At 43.0% G+C, this 20,337-nt stretch overlaps 1 protein-coding gene across 3 annotated transcripts in view; it reads right to left on the bottom strand.

Annotated features, from left to right (window-relative positions):
* Nucleotides 1-20,337, bottom strand: part of LOC127650660 (calcitonin gene-related peptide type 1 receptor-like) — a 79,269-nt gene that overhangs the window by 14,351 nt on the left and 44,581 nt on the right. For all 3 annotated transcript variants that reach the window (XM_052136232.1, XM_052136231.1, XM_052136230.1), the window contains exons 4-10: nt 19,619-19,726; nt 18,486-18,589; nt 17,935-18,097; nt 17,710-17,820; nt 16,924-17,036; nt 14,921-15,012; nt 8,594-8,720 (exon numbers count right to left, since the gene is read on the bottom strand). In XM_052136232.1, coding sequence (XP_051992192.1) covers nt 8,594-8,720; nt 14,921-15,012; nt 16,924-17,036; nt 17,710-17,820; nt 17,935-18,097; nt 18,486-18,589; nt 19,619-19,726 — 818 coding nt within the window. The remainder of the gene's footprint in view (nt 1-8,593; nt 8,721-14,920; nt 15,013-16,923; nt 17,037-17,709; nt 17,821-17,934; nt 18,098-18,485; nt 18,590-19,618; nt 19,727-20,337) is intronic.

Here is a 20,337-nt window from a genome sequence, read left to right as displayed (position 1 = left end):
AGGGTGAGTAAATGACAACAGAATTGTCTTTTTTTTTAAACTAAGTCTTTAAATCAGTCTTTTTGTGTAGTGTTACTAGTTTTGACAACATAAAATACCCATGCATTCATGTTCATTATAGAAACACCATTTATAGATCACCAACCCTTGCTCTGAAAATCTTGAGCTGTCTGGCTCCTTTCTATGAACATGTGTACTGGTTTAATTAGATATGCTGGCAAAAATATAAATCTAAACTCACTGAGCCTTGGCCTGGTCACACTGCCAAACAACCAAGTCTTCCTGATGAACTTTCTACCATATGTCCATAGATTTACACTCCCCTGCCTCCTGCACCCACACAAATGGCAACACATCCACACACATGTTATTCTCTGGACTTAGCTTTCATTAGAGTCAAGGCTCCTTCACCGATTCAGATGTCCTTGATGTTTAACACCATTCTTGTCAGACTGAACAATGCAGTTGTCAAAACTTAGGGTATTAAGTCTAAACTACAGTGGCTAAGCCTTGTCTGTAACCTCTTCTCCTTGAGACCTGAGGATGCATTCTCTAAGGACTGTTTGAATTAAACACCATGGAGTTGGAAGGAAAAATAGAGGTAGCTTGTTCACCCAGCTAAACAAGTATAAAATACATTAAACATACAGAATGCAGCTCTCATTCACCCCTCAAAGGAATGTGCATTTAGCTAAGACATCTAAACTGCCCATACAAAGCAGACATCATTTGGAGAAGGTATCAGTTAGGATGAAAATTATCTACTCTCAAAAACACTTTGAGAGACAGTGAATGAGTCTGGTTTTTAAATGGGAAGTGAATGTGATAATGCATCTCTCAGACACAAACCAATATACTCATGTGAGTATGAACTATCGTTATGAACTTGCTAAAACTCCAAGAGTACACCCCCGCTGCACAGCAGTCCTTTCAAAACTTTACAAACCAGAAACAGTAGGGTGCAATCTCTCATTAGAGTGTGTCTCAGTTTTATGTTTTTTTCCATATCTTCTGAATCACTTAGGTACAGTAGCAAAAAGCTTGTTTTTCTTGAATCACATCCCCGTTTTCAAGTGGTCACAAACCAGACTCTATCCTGAAAAAAACACCTCTTAGATCATTCAGTGCATTCCTGTGTGGCAGATTTATACATTCCTCCATAGAGAGCAAAACCTGAAAATATCATATTCCAAACAGAAATCCCATGCTATGAAAATACAGTGAGAATTAAATACTGCAAAACTTTTGTGGTGTGCAACAAATGTGTTTCTTTTGAAGTGTAAAAAGCATACCTTAGACATGCCAAATCCATCATAAAGTACACCGCAAACAAATGTTTCTTTATCAGTGCTTTATCTTTATTTACAATAAAAATAAACATCCTTTAAAAAAGATACATTTGCCAGAGAAACAGAATTGCACAAGTTATTAAGACTTGTTTTCACAAAATATTCTTAATCTTGAATTAAGTTAATCTTTCTTAACACCCTGTTTAAGGCACAAATCTTGCAAATATTTAATGAGGTTTTTGCTTAAAACAAGACAAAAAGGCCAGTGGGGTTATTAAACTATATTTAATATAAATAATAATCTCAGAAAACATGTCTTAGTATCTTAAACTATTTTGCTTCTCAACAAAAATGTATCTTCTTTTTAAGATTTAAGAAATTTTACTTGAAAACAAGACTAAGTATCTTGAGATGGGGGCGTGGCCGAGTGACGTCTGTTTAAGGATTGACACCTGTGGGAAATTATCTCTAACAGCAGTCCCCCTTCTGTCGCTCTCTCCACGTTGTGTCGGAGAAGCGACACTAGGGGTCTCTCTTGAGCGCCGATATTCACCTCTGATCTATTGAAAAGGGCCAATGGGAGTTGGCAGTCAGTATTTGCATACCCCGCCCCCGGACATACAGGTATTTAAGCGGGGCAAATCACGGGAGTTCATTCAGAAAATTTCTTCGAGCCGATGGTCTGTCTGCAGTTGCTGCGAGTTTACACACCACTATAAAACGTTCCTGTTTCCTCTGACGATCTGCATGCTGTTGGATCTTGACGGCGCACAACAGCGGCTTTCTCCTTCACTTTGCACGGCGTGCATTGTTGCCCCTGAGTGCTCGACAGCGCAGACACACATACACACTGTGTATATTAAAAGAGTTATTTTCCTTAAAAGAGTACATTTCTCTAAAAGAGCAAACACAGCGGCGTTGAACGTCCTTTTCAGGACGCATCTTTCTGAAGATGCCTTTCCGCCCCTGTGTAGTTTTTGGAGGCGTCATAAAAACCGCCTGGCGTACCTGGGTTGCGAAACACGCAGGCAGCGGTTTTTATGAATGGTCTATGTTTTCAGTACGAAAACATAGCCATGACAGCATTGCGGTCATAGGCTTTCTCTTGTAGTGAGAGAGAGCCGCTTCAGCCGCCCCCCGTGCCTCGCCTCCTTCCCACGGGATTGAGGCAGGCGCGCTGGCGATGAAAATGATCTGGGGTCAATGACGGGCTGCGTTTCGCCGGGTGAACCCCTTGAAACCCCCGCCTCCCGGCACGCTTGCTGTTTTCCGTCCGGGCTCGGGATGAGCATGCTCTCCAATGGGTTATGTTTTCAGCCTGAGAACATAGCTGCAGCAGCGTTGCGATCTCTGCTTTCTTGTGAGGAAGAAAGCCACTTCAGCCGCCCTCTGCTCCTCGCCTCCTTCCTACGGGATTGGCGCAGGCGCCGCGAGCGATGAAGATGATCCGGGATAATGGCGGGCTGCGTTTCGCCAGGAAAAACGCTCGAAACCCCCGCCCCCTGCACGCTTGCTTGCTCCCCTCACGAGCTTCGGGATAAGCGCGGTCCGCCTAACGGCCGGCCGCCCGGTCCCTGGAGCTCCCGGACATTGGATGACGACATCACCGCTGCATCGGAGAGCGTCACAGCGGCATCGGATGCGGATAACTCACCTGGGCCGCCACCTACGGGTCTGCTTGGCCAGTCTGAGCCTGACGCACGGAGATCCGCTATGCTTCCCCGGGCTTGATGATTCACGGGCTGGTGTGCCGCCCACAGCCGCGCCCCCCCCGTTCCTTCCCGGACGTGCACGACGAGCTGAGCGAGCCAAGCTCCCTCGCTCCTCCGCTCTCACTACCCTCGGCGGTAGAACGATCCCAGACCGCTCCCCCCCTGCATGCCATGGCCCCTCCCTGCAAGTCCATCGGGCCAAGGCACTTCAAGATTTGCACTTGGGTAGTCCTGTTCTTGACGTGCTGCAGGAACTGCACTCGGACAAGCGATGTCCACCCTCGTGGTCCAGAAACATAACAAATGGACTGGATCTGGTCGTAGTACAGGAGGTAGACAAAGCACACTTTCTCAAAACTCTCCAGTCTCCCAGCTCCATTCGGCGACACCACCTGATGACTCCACCCAGCAGTCCTCAGTGGTGAAGAAACAGACGGAGGCCAAGTCACACGTCCTGCCCCGCCGCAAACCTGCCGCCAGGGGCCATGCCCTGTCTGCTCGCCGAGGGCATCCTCCTGTGGCTTTCAAGGAAGAAAGGAAGTGGTGCGCCTAGCTCTCAGCCCCGCGTTGAGCTCCCCGCAGAAAGAGGACGCCCCCTCGTCTCACGGACCCCCTCGAGGACCCGGAAGGCTCCCAGGCACTCCTGAGATGACCGACCCAGAGACCGAGACGTTAGCTCCGGAGGTGGTAAGACCTCTCCGTTCCCCGGTGGAGGGCGGGAGGAGAATCCTTTGTTTTACATTTTCCACATTCTCAATAATAGAGCTATTTCCTTTGCCTCTGGGTCACCTGGCCCGCAAATGCCGTTCTCACGGCAATCTGCTTTCAGATTACGACAGTCCGGTACACCGGATGCGGCGATCCGCCTTCCGCCTGCCCACGACTGTCCCCGGCCGGCCGGTTCAGGCGAGTCCAGAGGACGCCAGCATCAGACCTCCTCCTCAGTCACGAACCCGCCCCTGCCGGTGCGCGTGAGCAAGGTAAGTGCTTTGAGTCTATTCTCAGCCCCTCAGCCTCAGGCCGCAACGAAGCCGCCCGACGCTGCATTACCTGTTCCGCCCGCTCGCGAGGCCCGCCGGGTACGTCCAAAATACTCGTCCCTTTGGTGCCCCTAAGCGTAGAGCTGGGAAGTGTGGCTTTCGCTTCCCAACGCATCACGCTGGCTGCACCGGACCATTCGACTTCGGTTACGCAATTCAGTTTGCCCGGCTCCCGCCCCCCTTCAGGGGCATCCGCGGAAATCACGACCCTCTTAGCCAAGGGCGCGGTAGAGCCCGTCCCTCCAACCGAAATGAGGAAGGGTTTCTACAGCCCTTCATTGTACCCAAGAAAGGCGGCGGCTTACGACCAATCCTGGACTTGCGAGTTTTCAATCGGGTCTTGTTAAAACTCCCGTTCAAGATGCTCACGCAGAGAAATATTCTGGCTGCCGTTCAGCATCTAGATTGGTTCGCAGCGGTAGACCTGAAGGATGCGTACACGACACCGACCCTTCTTACGGTTTGCGTTGGACGGCCAGGCGTTTCAGTACAAAGTCCTCCCCTTCGGCCTGTCTCTGTCCCCTCGCATCTTCACGAAGATCGCAGAGGCGGCCCTTGCCCCGCTGCGAGTAGCTGGCATCCGCAGAGACCAGGTGCTCCGGCACCTCAGCCGCTTGGGGCTTCAGGTCAACTGGGAAAAGAGCAAGCTCACTCGGTTCAGAGCATCTCTTTTCTCGGGTTGGAGTTAGACTCAGTCTCAATGACAGCACGTCTCACGAGTGAGTGTGCTCAGTCGGTGCTGGACTGCCTCGCTTCCTTCAAGCCAGGCACAGTGGTCCCTCTAAAAGTTTTCCAGAGGCTCCTGGGGCATATGGCGTCCTCCGCGGCGTCGCGCCGCTGGGGTTGATGCATATGAGACCACTCCAGCACTGGCTCCAGACTCGAGTCCCGAGACAAGCATGGCACCACGGCACGCATCGGGTAAGGATCACCCCCGCCTGCCTCAAAACACTCCGACCCTGGACAGACCTCTGCTTTTTACGGGCAGGAGTGCCCCTGCAGCAGGTGTCCCGATGCGTCCTGGTCACAACCGATGCCTCCCGGTCCGGGTGGGGTGCCGTGTGCAGCGGGCACGCAGCAGCGGGCCGTTGGAAAGGGGCCCCGCTGCGTTGGCACATCAATTGCCTGGAGTTGCTGACCGTCCTTCTTGCTCTCAGGAAGTTCCTCCCGTTAGTTCGGGACAAACATGTCCTCGTGAGATCGGACAGCATCACGGTGGTGGCGTACATAAATCGCCAAGGCGGCGTATGCTCCCGCCACATGTCACAACTCGCCCGCCGTCTCCTCCTATGGAGCCTCAAGTCGCTGCACGCCACTCACATCCCCGGCAAGCTCAACGACGTAGCGGACACGCTATCACGACAAAGCCTGCCCGGCGGGGAGTGGAGGCTTCACCCCCAGTCGGTCCAGCTGATTTGGGAACGGTTTGGCAAGGCCCAGGTAGACCTGTTTGCCTCCCAGGAAACCTCCCACTGCCCGCTCTGGTACACCCTAACAGAGGCTCCCCTCAGGACAGACGTGCTGGCACACAACTGGCCCTCGGGGCTGCGCAAGTACGCATTTCCCCCAGTGAGCCTTCTTGCACTGGTGCTGTGCAAGGTCAGGGAAGATGAGGAGCAAGTCACGTTAGTGGCCCCCTACTGGCCCACTCGGACTTGGTTCTCGGAACTCAGGCTTCTTGCGACAGCTCCTCCCTGGCGAATTCCCCTGAGAAAGGACCTCCTCTCTCAGGGACGGGGCACGCTCTGGCACCCACGCCCAGACCTCTGGAACCTCCACGTCTGGTCCCTGGACGGGACGCGGAAGAGCTAGCCGGCTTACCGGCGACCGTTGTGAATACAATCAACCAAGCCAGAGCCCCCTCTACCAGGCACCTTCACGCCCTAAAGTGGCGTTTGTTCGCAGATTGGTGTTCTTTCCGAACTGAAGACCCGCAGAGATGCGCGATCGAGTCAGTGCTCCTGTTCCTACAGGAGAGGCTGGACAGGAGGCTGTCCCCATCCACCCTCAAGGTGTATGTTGCCGCCATTGCCGCCCACCACGATCCTGTAGACGGCAAGTCTTTGGGTAAGCACGACCTGATCCTCAGGTTCCTGAGAGGCGCCGGAGGTTGAATCCCTCCCGGCCAGGCCTAGTTCCCTCCTGGGATCTCTCGGAAGTCTTGGCAGGACTCCAGAGACCTCCCTTCGAGTGCTTGAATCAATTGGACTCAGGGCCCTCTCTCTTAAGACGGCCCTGCTGATCGCGCTCGCCTCCATCAAGAGGGTCGGGGACCTGCAAGCGTTCTCTGTCAGCGACACTTGCCTGGAGTTCGGTCCGGCAGATACGTCTGTGATCCTAAGACCGCCACCGGGCTATGTGCCCAAGGTTCCTACCACACCATTCCGAGATCAGGTAGTGAACCTGCAAGCGCTGCCCCGGGAGGAGGCAGACCCAGCCCTTTCGTTGCTGTGTCCAGTGCACGCCCTGCGCATTTACCTGGACCGCACACAGAGCACCAGACGCTCTGAGCAGCTCTTTGTCTGCTTTGGGGGATGGCAGAAAGGGAATTCCATCTCCAAACAGAGGCTCGCCCACTGGGTTGTCGACGCCATCACACTGGCTTATCACACCCAGGCCGCACCCCTACCCTTGCGGGTCCGAGCTCACTCAACAAGGGGTGTTGCGTCCTCGTGGGCACTGGCAAGGGCACCTCCCTAGCAGACATCTGTAGAGCCGCGGGTTGGGCAACACCCAACACCTTCGCGAGGTTTTACAACCTCCGCGCTGAGTCGGTTGCGTCTCGTGTTTTCTCAGGTCAGAGCCCGTGAGAACTTCGGTAACACGTGAGACCGACCGGCCGGGTGGATCGCTTGCGCCCAGCGCCCTTTTCCTGACATCAAGGTAAAGTAGTCGCCTTCTTCCCAGGGCGCCCCACTCCGAGTCGGGCCCCTGGTCGATTCCTCCCTAGCCCTCCGGGTCCGCGGTTCAGCGGAGGAACTCGCCAACCCAAGCCACTCGCGGGTACCCTGATGTCTACCCTGTACTGGTATAGGTGCTCCACAGGTAAGGCCTCCTGCTCGGACTCCCCTGTGTGTAATTCCACGGTTCTGTCCCCTTACGAGCGGACCCCGTGTCCCCCTTAGGCAGTTACAGCTGCCCGGTCGCCGTGCTGTAGCAACTCCCCTTTCGAGGCTGGATCTACCACCGCACCATACTTTCCACACGAGCCCTAAGACGGCCGTGTGGCGTGTCTACCACTTTTCCTCCCCAAGAAAAAGGGCAGGTGTGGTCTCCGCAGGGTCTGGGTAAGACCCCTTCCCTATATGCGTGTAAGGGCCCGGCCGTGATTGCTCTATGCGAGAAACATAGAGAGAAAAGAGGCCCAGCCAGGCTGGCCCGTTCCCATGTTGGCAAACATCGCCTTGTTCCCCTCAGGGTAACTAGAAGGATTCCGATGTTCTTATGGGGCATTGGGGAAGAGTACGTGCAGCCAGGTACAGACGATGCGCGGCACTGGATGAAATCCCTGCCCGCCTCTGTATCGGCGGTTCGCGTACACGGTTCAGCGCATGGCAAGATTGGAATGGGTCCCCTAGTGTCGCTTCTCCGACACAACGTGGAGAGAGCGACAGAAGGGAACGTTTGGTTACGTATGTAACCTCCGTTCCCCGAGGGAGGGAACGACACGTTGTGTCTTTCCTCCGCCATGTCGCTGAACCGAGCCACTGTTGTGGCCGGACCATTTCCGGCTCCTCAGAAAAATCCTGAATGAACTCCCGTATTTGCCCCGCTTAAACGTTTTGTGTTGCATTGAGAGCTGGAGAGGGATACAATGGCAGTCCAGAGTGACACACAAAGCAGTCTTGTGTTAAGTGTTACGCTGAAAAGTGCTGTGAATAAAGACTTGCCTGGACTGTTCAGCTGGCCCCCTTCCTCCTTCATAAGTGAGAAAAGGGAACTTTCACAGTGATCTCCAAAATTCAAGAATGCGTCTTTTATGAAGGCACCAACACATGTTTATAATATCTGGAACAGCTTGTGATTACATTTGTCCTCATTTTTAGTAAATGTAAAACTGGGGGCCTGGGTAGCTCAGCGAGGACGGATGCTGACTATCAACCCTGGAGTCGTGAGTTTGAATCCAGGGTGTGCTGAGTAACTCCAGCCAAGTCTCCTGAGCAACCAAATTGGCCCGGTTGCTAGGGAGGATAGAGTCACATGGGGTAACCTCCTCGTGGTCGGGATTAATAGTACTCACTCTCAATGGGGCATGTGGTAATTTGAGCGTGGATTGTGTAGAGTAGCATGAGCCTCCACGTCTCATGCACAATGTGCCGCATGATAAGATGCGTGGATTGACTCTCTCAGAAGCGGAGGCAACTGAGACTTTTCCTTCGGGATCCAGATTGAGGTGAGTGACCGCGCCACCACAAGGACCTATTAAGTAGTGGGAATTGGGCATTCCAAACTGGGATAAAAGGGGATAAAATTAAAGGCAAAAAAGAAAATAAAAATAAATAAATGTAAAACTGTGTTGGAAGTGTGAGTGATGATGTGGAAAGGGACAAACCGGATTCCTCTGCACCACTTTGGGGTTGTTGACCACAGTTATGAGGTTGACGATGGTGAAGGCTGAATTGAGCACATAGGAGAAGAACAAGTTCTTGTGCAGTGTGATTCTCTGACAGCTCAGACTCCTGCACGAGAGATAAAGAAATATTAATGACAGCTCATTTATGACAGATGCAACTGCATGTTAGTTTGGCATGTTATTTCCAGATGGGTTTGTAATAAACAATTTCAAAGTTTGTAAAGTATGTTTATCTTTAGAAGCATGGTGCGTCTACATAATCACAGATGAAGCTGTTTCTTACTGCGAAGAACTGATTAAACCTTGCGGAAATTTCAAGCTCTCCTTGAAGTCCCTGCATGTTCCTCCTGCATTTTCACAGCAATTTCAAGTTTCACACTCAACATATTCTTTTTGTAAAGATATCAACTGTACATAAAAGAATGCATAAACAAGGCCATTCATTCATGCCATTGGTTGTTTAAAGGTGAAGGGATACATTTCTGCTAGTGTCACCAAACAGAATTGCAAAAATAACATCTGCTTTCGAAAAGGTTTCTTGAACATTGAATTAATTTATCATTTATAGTTTACTTTATAATTTAATAAATGTTTTGTTGTCTCTGCGCATTAAGCTGGGATAGGAAAAGTATTTTAACATTAAAAAATAACACACTTTACCTATAATGAATCAAAGGTAACTAGAAACCTATAAGGAGTGATGTTGCCTGTAAAGTAATAAATATTGAAAAAAATGTATAATACAGCTTTGAATATACTAATAAAAACAAAGCACTTGCGTCTCCACACTTCATTTTACAAACAAGCCCTTTAAAGCTTTAATGAAGTATAAAGAACAATAAATTATGTGCTACTTGAGGCAGTATTCTGGCTGCTGTTCAAAAAATGTGATTGTCAGATGCTTGCCTGTTTTTATCATGTAGTACTTAGTAACAGAAAATAATAGCTTCAGTCTGTTTGCGATGGATTATATTAGAGTTGAATTTATGAAACCCTGTATGATTAAGGAAAAGTGATTGAACTGGACTTCAAAGGTGGTATGCAATGATGTATAGGGAGCTGAAACTGCTAATGAATGATTTTGCATAATATTAATGACTTTGCTTATGACATTGTAAGCTCAAAATAGATTTAAATAATGTGTATTTATATTTATATAAAATTTGTGTGATAAAGTCACGGCTGTAGGGCATTTTTAGGTACGATGCAAAGCAATAAACAGAACACTGCTATGCAACAAAAATAAAGGTCAGCTATGCAGTGATACAAATAGTGCCTCAGAGACAAAGCAAGGCTATTGACCAATCAGCATCCAGGACTGGAACTATACTTTTTATAGTTTTGAAATATATTAATATATTAATATATTATTACATAACAATGTGTTTTCAATATAATAATATATTTCTTGGCACATTATTGAAATTCTGTTTTTATTTTCCCTTTCTCTTGATATATCAGCCACAACATTAAAACCACCGGCTTAATTTTGTATAGGTCCCCCTCGTGCTGCCAAAACAGCACCAACCAGCATCTCAGAACAGCTTTCTGAGATGATATTCATCTCACCACAATTGTAAAGAGCGGTTATCTGAGTTACCGTAGACTTTGTCTGGCCATTCTCTGTTGACCTCTCTCATCAACAAGACATTTCTGTCCACAGAACTGCCACTCACTGGATGTTTTTTATTTTTGGTACCATTCGGAGAAAATTCTAGAGACTGGTGTGCGTGAAAATCCCAGGAGATCAGCAGTTACAGAAATACTCAAACAAGCCCGTCTGGCACCAACAAACATCCATGCGATTATCTAATCTGCCAATTGTGTGGCAGCAGTGCAGTGCATAAAATCATTCAGATACGGGTCAGGAGCTTCAGTTAATGTTCAAATCAACCATCAGAATGGAGGAAAAAATTGATCTCAGTGATTTGGACCGCGGCATGTTTGTTGGTGCCAGAAGGGCTGGTTTGAGCATTTCTGTAGCTGCTGATCTCCTGGGATTTGTGATTTTTGTGATATTCTAATTCAAGTAATAAATGCTGTTATGTTGTTAGTCAGAGCTGTTAAATACTTAAAGGCATATTTGAGATGTAAATTAAGCTCACACGTGCAACAGCTATCTCTATATACAAAGACGGTGTTTGTTAGATGTATTTTGCAACAACCAAAGATTAAAATAAAATCTTCTTGAACAGCGCCAACAGAATCTTGTACAATAAAGCCAATTTAAAAAAAAAAAGTCATGCTACTCATATGATTTCACTCAATTTAGCCTGAAAAGTCTCAGCAGAGATCATCCTGAGCGCAAACTGTACCTTTAGCAATGGAGGGATGGGAGGTCATTTTCCAAAGCTATTTCCCATACTCCTAACCAAAAATTTCTGGCATTAGTTGGAGGGCATAAACAGGGGTGCTTAGTGCAGCTGTATCTGTCACATAGCTCTCTGAGCACCACATCTGGCCTCAATAAAACAACATTACGACTTTGACATATCAGGAGATCAGACAGTAAATATCACAACTGTACCATAAAAACAAGCGTTGCTATGTCACACTTCCAGAAATTGTTCTGAACCTGCCAAACACAATTTGTTTTACATGTGATGTGTCATCTGTCATGATGTTATTTGATAATTAAAAATATTTATATTTACATATATATGTAATAATATTTCAAAACGTTTGTTGCATACTGAGCAAAAGTTGGCCCTGACATGTGTATTCTACTATAGCTCAATTCAGACAATAAAATATGATATAGCACAATTACAGCTTAATCATACAATGAATGAAGCCATAGTTAGGAGCATCCAAATATTCAAATAACAGTGCTTATAACACGGGTCTTTTAAATGCTTGATTTTGATTGGTTTACGGACATTCTAAGGTGTGCAATTATTTTCTAGGATATGCACTGCTTTGAAGTAGTTCCAGGTCTTGACCACATAACGGTTCCATATTATTTCGCCAAATTATTTCAGTAATTTCAAAGAGCCACACAGTTATTTTTTACCACAACAAAATAACCAGTTAAAACAAAGACATTGGTTAAAATAAATTGGTTACAAATGTCAAACAATGTCTAAAATACCCTACATTTATTTCAATTTTGGTTAAAAAGAGCCCTCGCGCTCCCTCGTCTCCCCCACACTAACACACACACACACACACACACACACACACACATACATTGAGGCTTGAGCTTTATTATAGTTAGATACACTTGATCAATACAACAGTTTCTATATTATCTGAAATATATTTGGGGAAAGAACTTGCACTCCCCCTCCCTCACTTTTAAGCTCTCATACACATGGACACACATTATTTGCATAACGCACACACTTAGGCCCAAACATACTCGTGAGAGTAAAATAGAGTCGTCGGGTCAACACACTCCTGCAGCTCAGTGAGAATGAAAAAAGTTGTTAAGTATTATAACGGGAATATTGCGACACACATCTTAGGGATTTTGAAGCTATGTTACTTCTGATGATAGCTGCAACAAAAAAGGTAATCCCAGAAGTGATCTCTCTCATTTTCTGAGTTTCTCTCTTTCGATCCCTCAAATAAAACTCACACGCACTAACATCTTGCTCCAGTTAGTGCTCCAGTAAAGCAGCGCAAGCCTCTGTTGTTAGTTCTAATGTGACGTTTTCTAATTAGCAACGAAGGCTCGGAGTGTATTAAAGCAAGACGCTGAATCCATGGCGGAAGAAAGTAGTTCCACTCACAAAAACGTTTTGGGGCGGAAACCAGAAAATGTCTTGAGGTAAAACCCTGAACGATGTCTTAAGGTGTGGTAACCGTGGTATAAGCGGAATAATTGACTCTGGCCCATTGAATTGCTGTGCGTCGTGACCGCATTACCACCTCAGGTGTGCATTATTTTCCAACAATTCAACAGTCCGTCGTCAATTGTTCATTCATTATTTTATATTTCTAGTATTTATAATTTGGTTTACATGTGTTATATATATCCATGGGGAGGCAGCACGACCACAATCACAATCACAACCACACCCCCAAGGTCAACAACCAAATATTTGGGGGCGTTCTCATTTAGAATCACTTTGTAAACTGTACATACTGTGTGTAAGGTTTTAAGTTTATGTGCTGTCAAATGTATAAAAGACACTCTATTCGGCACCAGTTTAACTACCCATGAAATTGAGTTTACCTCAGGGGATACCGAATAGGGTGAGAAGGGAAACCAAGACAGCATAAAATGACACACAAATCCTGACAAACACTACTGATTTGGCTCGGAGCTTAGTGCAGCTCTGTCAGAGAAACAGACACCAAGGATTTGCAGTCAATAAAACACAATGATGAGAAACTATTTTTTTTTTGACACCAAAGCCAAATGAGCTGCATTTTTGTGTTGTTTACAGAGGCATCACTTTAAAAATGGCAACACTAACAAAAGTTCTCACTTTACTGAATTACAGATGTAATTATCTGATGTTTATTTTTTGAACACCAAATTAATAAAAGTAACACTTTACAATTAGGTGGTATTTGTAAACATTAGTTACAGTAATGCCATAGCTGACATGAACTAACAATAAACAATATTTTTACATAATGTATTAAACTTGGTTAATTTCTGCATACTGTATACATTTTTACATTTTACATAAATGTTTAGTATAATCATTATTATATGTTAACATTCGATTGTGCATTATGAACTAACATTTACAATTATGAATAATAGGATGTTTACAAATGTACATTAAGCAAATGAATTACCAAATACATATTTAGGCCTACCTATTGCATTCATTGATGTTAATATATATTGTAGAACCTTAGAGTAAATTGTTACCAAATTTGAAAATCTTCCATTTGTAATGAACAAAAATAAAAATACTTATGCAAACAGTATATTTACTGTAAGTTTAAGTATTTCCCTATTTTAACAGAATATCACAATCAAAGGTTTTGGAGGAAAATGTTCATCTAATGTTTTCAGTCACAGCATATTTAGAAATGGCTGTAACAATTCTTCTGGCTCACTCCACCACCACAATTAATTCTCTTACCTTCTATAATGTATTAAATATTATAGTAAATTCATTGAGTAGTCCAAGAGGAATGAAAAGCTACGAATCAAGTCCTCCATTGCAGACAGCCATCCCAAACCTGTTTACCTTCATCTCATTGAGGGATTATATGAATTTATGAAACATTTTGCAGATCCATTCTTTCACAGCTATGCCAGCTTTACAGTAAGTCTTTTGGGGTACTAGAAGCTTTGCACATTGTTTAGCTTTGATTTTGACTAGTTTTCCAATGCAATTCCTTGCTTGTTTTATTCAGATGATGCTTATGTACCACAAATAGTCCCATAAGGTTTCAAATGGGACCTCCAATTTCTTTTTTCTTTTTTTTTACTTAAGCAATCGTTTCTCCAGCTGAAAGATACTTCCTCCTTTGCAACGTTTTCAGCAGATTGAAACAGATTTAGTTGCACAATGTCCAGATGTATTTTAACAACATGAAAAGGCCTGGCTCGTACTGAAAAGAAGCCTTTCTGGTTTATGCCAAAAAACTTTAAGGGACACCTTTTTCTAGTCCATGTTTAGGTGGTTTGGTGCTGACTTCCTGGTAACTGAACCAAAAGTTCACAATGAGACATCCACTTGGATATTGCTTGTATCCTTTTTACATTTTACACCTTGGTTTCACTTTATCTGTAACTTCTCTGAAATACTTTTCAGTCAACATTTTCAGGCTGGTCCTTTAGATTCACAACTCAGATAATAATTCATCAACCACTAAGATTTATCCAGAAAATGTAGAAGTTATTTTAACGATTCACAGGCAGAAGACAATTGCGTCCTTTGTTAGGATAATTGTTTTTCATCTATCCACATTCACACAGAAATAATTCCTTTTGGGTTTTAGTGTGTATACAGACATGTCACAGAGAACTCCAATTCAATTTATGATTTGCAATTCAGTCAAATGAGAAGGTTGGATATGGTTTTCAATGTATTTCCAAGGCACTGTATATGGTAATTCAATCAAAAAGCCAAGGGAAAATGCAACTCTCTCTGACTTTGGGGAAGTAATCGCCTGATCCAAACTTCTAAATAATTCAGGGGTTAACCCATTTAACTACAGGGCACAGATTGCATTTCTATGGAGCCAGGCCGGCAGTGGCACGCCACAGGTACTGCCTATCCATCTTTTCTATTTGGTTTGAATTGGCCACAGTGATGAATGGATTACGCAAGAGCCTCTTGGTAAATCTCTCTCTGAGAAGCTTAAACGAGTCAAGGTGGGGTGTAAACTCACCTGAAATAAAAGAATATGGCCAGGGAGATGAGAAGAGATACAATAGACAGAGCATGACCCACAATCGCCATGTAATACAAAATATACGCCATCTGAAATGAGAGAAATAAGATCAGGGTCAATATGAGACTTTTTAAAAAGATGATACACGCATATACAGTCAGGTTCAAAACCCTGAGTCCACTTGTGAATATGCTTACGTATGCTTAATGTATGTATTTTGCATTTTTAGATATACTTTGTTTATTTTAAGATTTTAATTAGATTTGAAATCCAGATATTCAGTGTGGACTCCGAGTTTTGAACCCCACTCTGTGTTGTTGAACAGTAAGTTTAATGCAAAGAGGATGAAATCTCAGCATACTAAACAGATTAAGAAGTTGCCTTGAAAGAGTGCATCTCATCTTGTTGTGCCTTTTATATGAACTCAAGTCAGTTCCATCTGGTCAGATGAAGTTTAGGTTTTTACCTCTCCCTCTCTCACACACACATCTCTATCTGTACTTCTCAGTTTGTAAAACAGCAGCTTTACAGCAGTGTAACCATTATGTTATGAATAATTTTAAATGCCACTGTCCTCCAAGCTGTTTGGTTAATCTGTAAACTGCTCTTTGTAGACATACCACTTAGACATGCTGTTCTGTCTCAAGGAAACACGCAAGATCCAAATATTCAAATCCAACATTAATTTACTGAACAGCTGTCAAACAGTCTGAAGACCAATCATAATGTACTTCTATGTTTACACTTGTTTTAAACTATGTTGAAAAATTATCAGATTCTGGCACTGTGATCTGTTTGCCCCAAATACTGATCCATTTATTATTTGGCCTGTTTCCATTTGCAACATTTGCATATTTTCATACACTTTTATGATACCCAACATCTAGAAAAGTCTTCTACAGGATAATCTAGAAGATGCGGTTCAGCTCTATAAAACTCATAGACTGCATCACATTGAAAATCTTTTACTGTATCTAAAAAGGTGCTATATTGGAATTTTTGTTCTTTACATTTGACCAATTAAAATCTTGTTAAGAAATATTCAGAATACTACACAAAGGGAAGTGCAACCAATATATCACAACAGTGTCCACCCACTTGTTTTAGCCACCTTGGTTCCATTTACATTTACATTTATGCATTTGGCAGACGCTTTTATCCAAAGCGACTTACAGTGCACTTTTTACAGGGACAATTCCCCTGGAGCAATGTGCCTTGCTCAAGGACCAGTGACCTTCTGATTACCAGTTATATGCTTTAGCCCACTATGACACCACCACTCCGGTTCTGGAAGTATTTTTCCCATTAATTTCTTCCATAGACTTTTTATAAAATACTTCATAAAAGAGTTCTAAACCATAAACCAAACCAACCAGCTCAGAGTAAAATCACAACATTTCAAACTTTGTTTTGAAGTGAAACAATATTAGAAAATCTGACAAAAATGTGTACAGACAAGACTGTGTACCATCTTTCACAAAGGGCACGGACTACAATCCCATGAAGCATTGCGAATGACGTAACCGAATATAAAGTGATGGAAGTATACAAAACTGTTGATTTTAAGTTGTTGATTAATGCAATCCAGCATGCTCATGCATGCATATTATGTTTTTGTTTATTTAAAAATATTCTGATTTATAGAAATATATAAATAGTTTGAGGATTATGGTACATCAAGGGAGTGGGCAGTCACTTCCGGGCTTGTTTGGTGGGCTTTCTTGGCCGCAGTTCTCTAATTAGTGGATTTTTCTCTGCTGGACCATGGGTAGTGTAGACATTCACCAGGAGCTCTGCTATTAAACATGATGTTTAAACAATGAAGTTGAAATCACTCGGACTGATGACTTTACCAGAAGCATATACCATCGATGAAAAACCTTGGAGCTCACAGTAGGTCTGTCTTTAAAGGTTTGGAAGTTATCTCTAAAAATCAATTCATCTATGGAAAAAAGAATAGGATTTTTACTTCCAGTAATATAAGGATGACCCAATCCTACCTTGAGCTTGTCCTTGGTGTGAGCAATGCACAGGGTGTAGTTGGACCAAGTCCTGTTAGTCTCTGGGTGCCTGAACCAGTTTCCTGTCTCATCGCAGTACTTTGTGACCCTTTCTATATAAACAAGGAGAAACCTGTGATACAACTGCATTACAAAATCTTTTCTACTTTAGCTTTGAAGAAGTAACCCTAGTGACAGAAAGGCTCAGAGCTTTTAACTTGCTTCAGTGAAGTTTTCAAAAAGACAGCTGTGATGTCCTGGGGAAAACTCAGCAATATGTGAGCTGGATCTTTATGTATTTTTAAGAACCATTTGAGAAAACTTTAAGAATGGGAAAGGACACCAAGGATTAAAAATCAAAAGGTTGTATGTGACAACGACAACCATTTTGCTCTCAAAGACACTTAAAGGCAGTTAAAAGTCCTGTGAAATTGAATTTTGTGGCTTTTTGACAATGTCAATAGGCTTTTAGGCCATTTACATGCTAGTGCACACATAAAGTCAAATTATTGATGACTCATCTTGCACTACACTGATTTTTGTCCAATCAAATGCTCTCTAGAGTGAGAGTGTCCCTCCCCTAAAACTATCTGCAACCGACCATCAAGTAGTAAATGATGGTTAATGGCTGTACTGTATCAAAACCTTATTGACCATTATAAGAGGGGGGACGAGTCCTTTGATATGTAATGGCCAAACAACCAGTTTCAATTGGAAATATTTAATTGAATGTATTGTTATAAGTGTACTAAAGCATCAGTTAAATAACAAATTAGCAAATTTTACCAGTAGAGTCAAAGTCAGGGAAGTAGTTGGGACAGTTTTGAGATGTGTATGTTCCTGCTGGAGTGTCGTCCCAGCAAAGCCAGCCATCCCAAGTCCGGTTACAATATGGTCCTATAAAGACAAGCACACTAGCAATCAGGACCGATTCCTCTGTGCAGTTGCTCTTTGCACTTTGTGTCAGATGATTTAATCTCAAACCTATTCTGTGGCTCTATGTTTTCACACCTGATTTGTTATATGGCAGGTCTCTGTTCATTTTCTCAAAGCATTTATATTGTCCATTGATTATCTTCTTTCTCTCCTCTGCTTTCTGAGTCACAATAGGGCTGACCTGACTCTCAGCTGTGGGATCCATCTCCGTCTCCAAAAAGCCATGAACTGGTAACGTCTGCTGAACAAAAAGCGTTCATTATGAGAATTCACATTCATTTATTTATTTAATTTAAAGGGATAGTTCATCCAAAAATAAAATATCTGTCATTTACTCACCCTCATTTTGCAACAAACCTATATGACTTTCTACTGTGGAACAATAAAGGAGATGCAAGCAGAATGTACGTTTCCGTCACCATTCACATCCAATATATCTTTTTCCATACAATTGAAGTATATAGTGGCTGAGCCTTTCATTCGATCTAACAATTCATTTTGTGTTTCATGGAAGATAGAAAGTCATATGGGTTTGAAACAACATAAGGGTGAGTAAATAATGGTAGAAATGTCATTTTTGGGCACGCTGTTTCTTTATTATAGGCGTATTGTATAATTTACTTTACCTTTACTTTTTCCTTTGAGAATGTGAGACAATGGGACCAGGTCTTATTGATGGTTGAACTGTGTACCCAGTTACTAGTTTCATCACAGTATTTGGTTACTTTTTCTGTAGGGAAAAAGAAATTCCAGTGTGATTACTTCAGCTTAAGTGTTCTAGTGGTCTGTGCATTTGTAGAAATAGAGATTACTGACTCTTGGATAGAGTAATCGCTATCAGAGAACAATAATGAAGACTTAAAAAAAAAATCAGTCCTACAGTAAGATATTACAGTAAGTTAAATAGGTTAGGTTAAGATATTAGGTTAAACATAAGATTAACATTTTTATAAATGCACAAATTTTAAATCTATATCTATAATACAGCATGGCATGTACTGTACATATAGTATTACAATGTACATATTACAAATAAACTGTATGTACAATAATATGTTAATGTGCATATATTATGTAAATCATTCTTTCCCCCACACTATTTTATTTTAAATGATCAAATGAGTGACTAATTCATATTTAAAAGTTAAAAGATTCCATTTATTATTTCAGCAAATATAAGCTCTACATGAAATATGTGTGCATAATAATTGTAAAAGAATTAACAAAATGCTTTTAAAAACGTTTTAGATCAATAGCATAGCAGATAGCATGTCACACTGTGTATGTACTTTTTTAAAGGCAATCAGAAAATTATTTCTCTTCCATATTTGACAAAATATGATTTACTTTGTACTTTAGCAAAAATCTTTGTTCTCTTAGAGCAAAAGGTGATTCCCAATAAAAGTAATAAACAAATAAACAAAAAAGGGCAAAAAAAGGGAATGACAGAAAGAAAGACAAATCAGGACATTCTTGCATCTGCCTGCACATCTCTGTCAGCTAATAAATTGTTTTTGCGCTTCTAAATATAAGCTCTGTGAGAGTGATAGTACCACCTCTGTTTCAATTTTCATTATGATGGAGTGTTGTCCATGATTTGGAATCCCTCTCTGGAGCAACATCTTTTGTTTTATAATATGCAGATCATAGACATGTAACAAATGTCATGCTTGCTGTAGAACTGCAGTGATTTGCAAGAGTTATGAGTGCTTTGATCCTCAAGAGGGACCAATCCAGATGTGACTGTACCATGTCTTACCCAAGGGGTCAAAGCTGGGGTAGTCTGGGCAGTTCTGAGAGGCATATGTTCCAGCTGGGGTTTCATCCCAGCAGAGTAAGCCATCCCAGAATCTGCTGCAGAATGAACCTATAAAAATGTAATTTAAAGAGGTAATATCATGGGGAAATACAATTTTACTTTGTCTTTTGTGATAAAAGAGTTTATTGTACCGTGCAAACATACCGTAACTTTCAGAACTCAAAACTTCCTTTCCAGAGAAAAAAATAATAATACTGAAACTAAGTTGTTAAATGATCCTGTCTGTGTGTAACATCTATCGCTCTGCACAAACTTCTGAAGGATTCCAATGTTAGAAAAGAGTGGCTGATGTTTATTTTTAATAATGTCCCTGATTATTTTGTCTGATATCAATAATTTGAGTGGTACATTTCAACGTTCATTGTTTTGTGAACCTATCACAATGTAGTGCTGGCTTTGCAAAGAGGACGCTATTGAAGGAAAGGGCAGTTAATAACTAGATTGGCACTGCATCTTATTACCCATTCAAAGAGGGTGTTTACATAGGAGTCTTAAAGGCGCAGCAGAAAAAAAAATAGGAATTCAATTACTACGTTTTTGGTGCAAAAGAAAATTAATGAACTTTAAGTGGACCTGGGGGAAAATTTATGATATGACAAATTTAAAGGTGAAGTATTTCTGTGCCACTAGCAACACTAAACAGAACTGCAAATACAATG

This window comes from Xyrauchen texanus, chromosome 10 (assembly GCF_025860055.1).
Source record: "Xyrauchen texanus isolate HMW12.3.18 chromosome 10, RBS_HiC_50CHRs, whole genome shotgun sequence".
Lineage (NCBI taxonomy): Eukaryota > Metazoa > Chordata > Actinopteri > Cypriniformes > Catostomidae > Xyrauchen > Xyrauchen texanus.
Note: the sequence above shows the minus strand (reverse complement) of the source record. Positions and strands in the feature narration are given on the sequence as shown.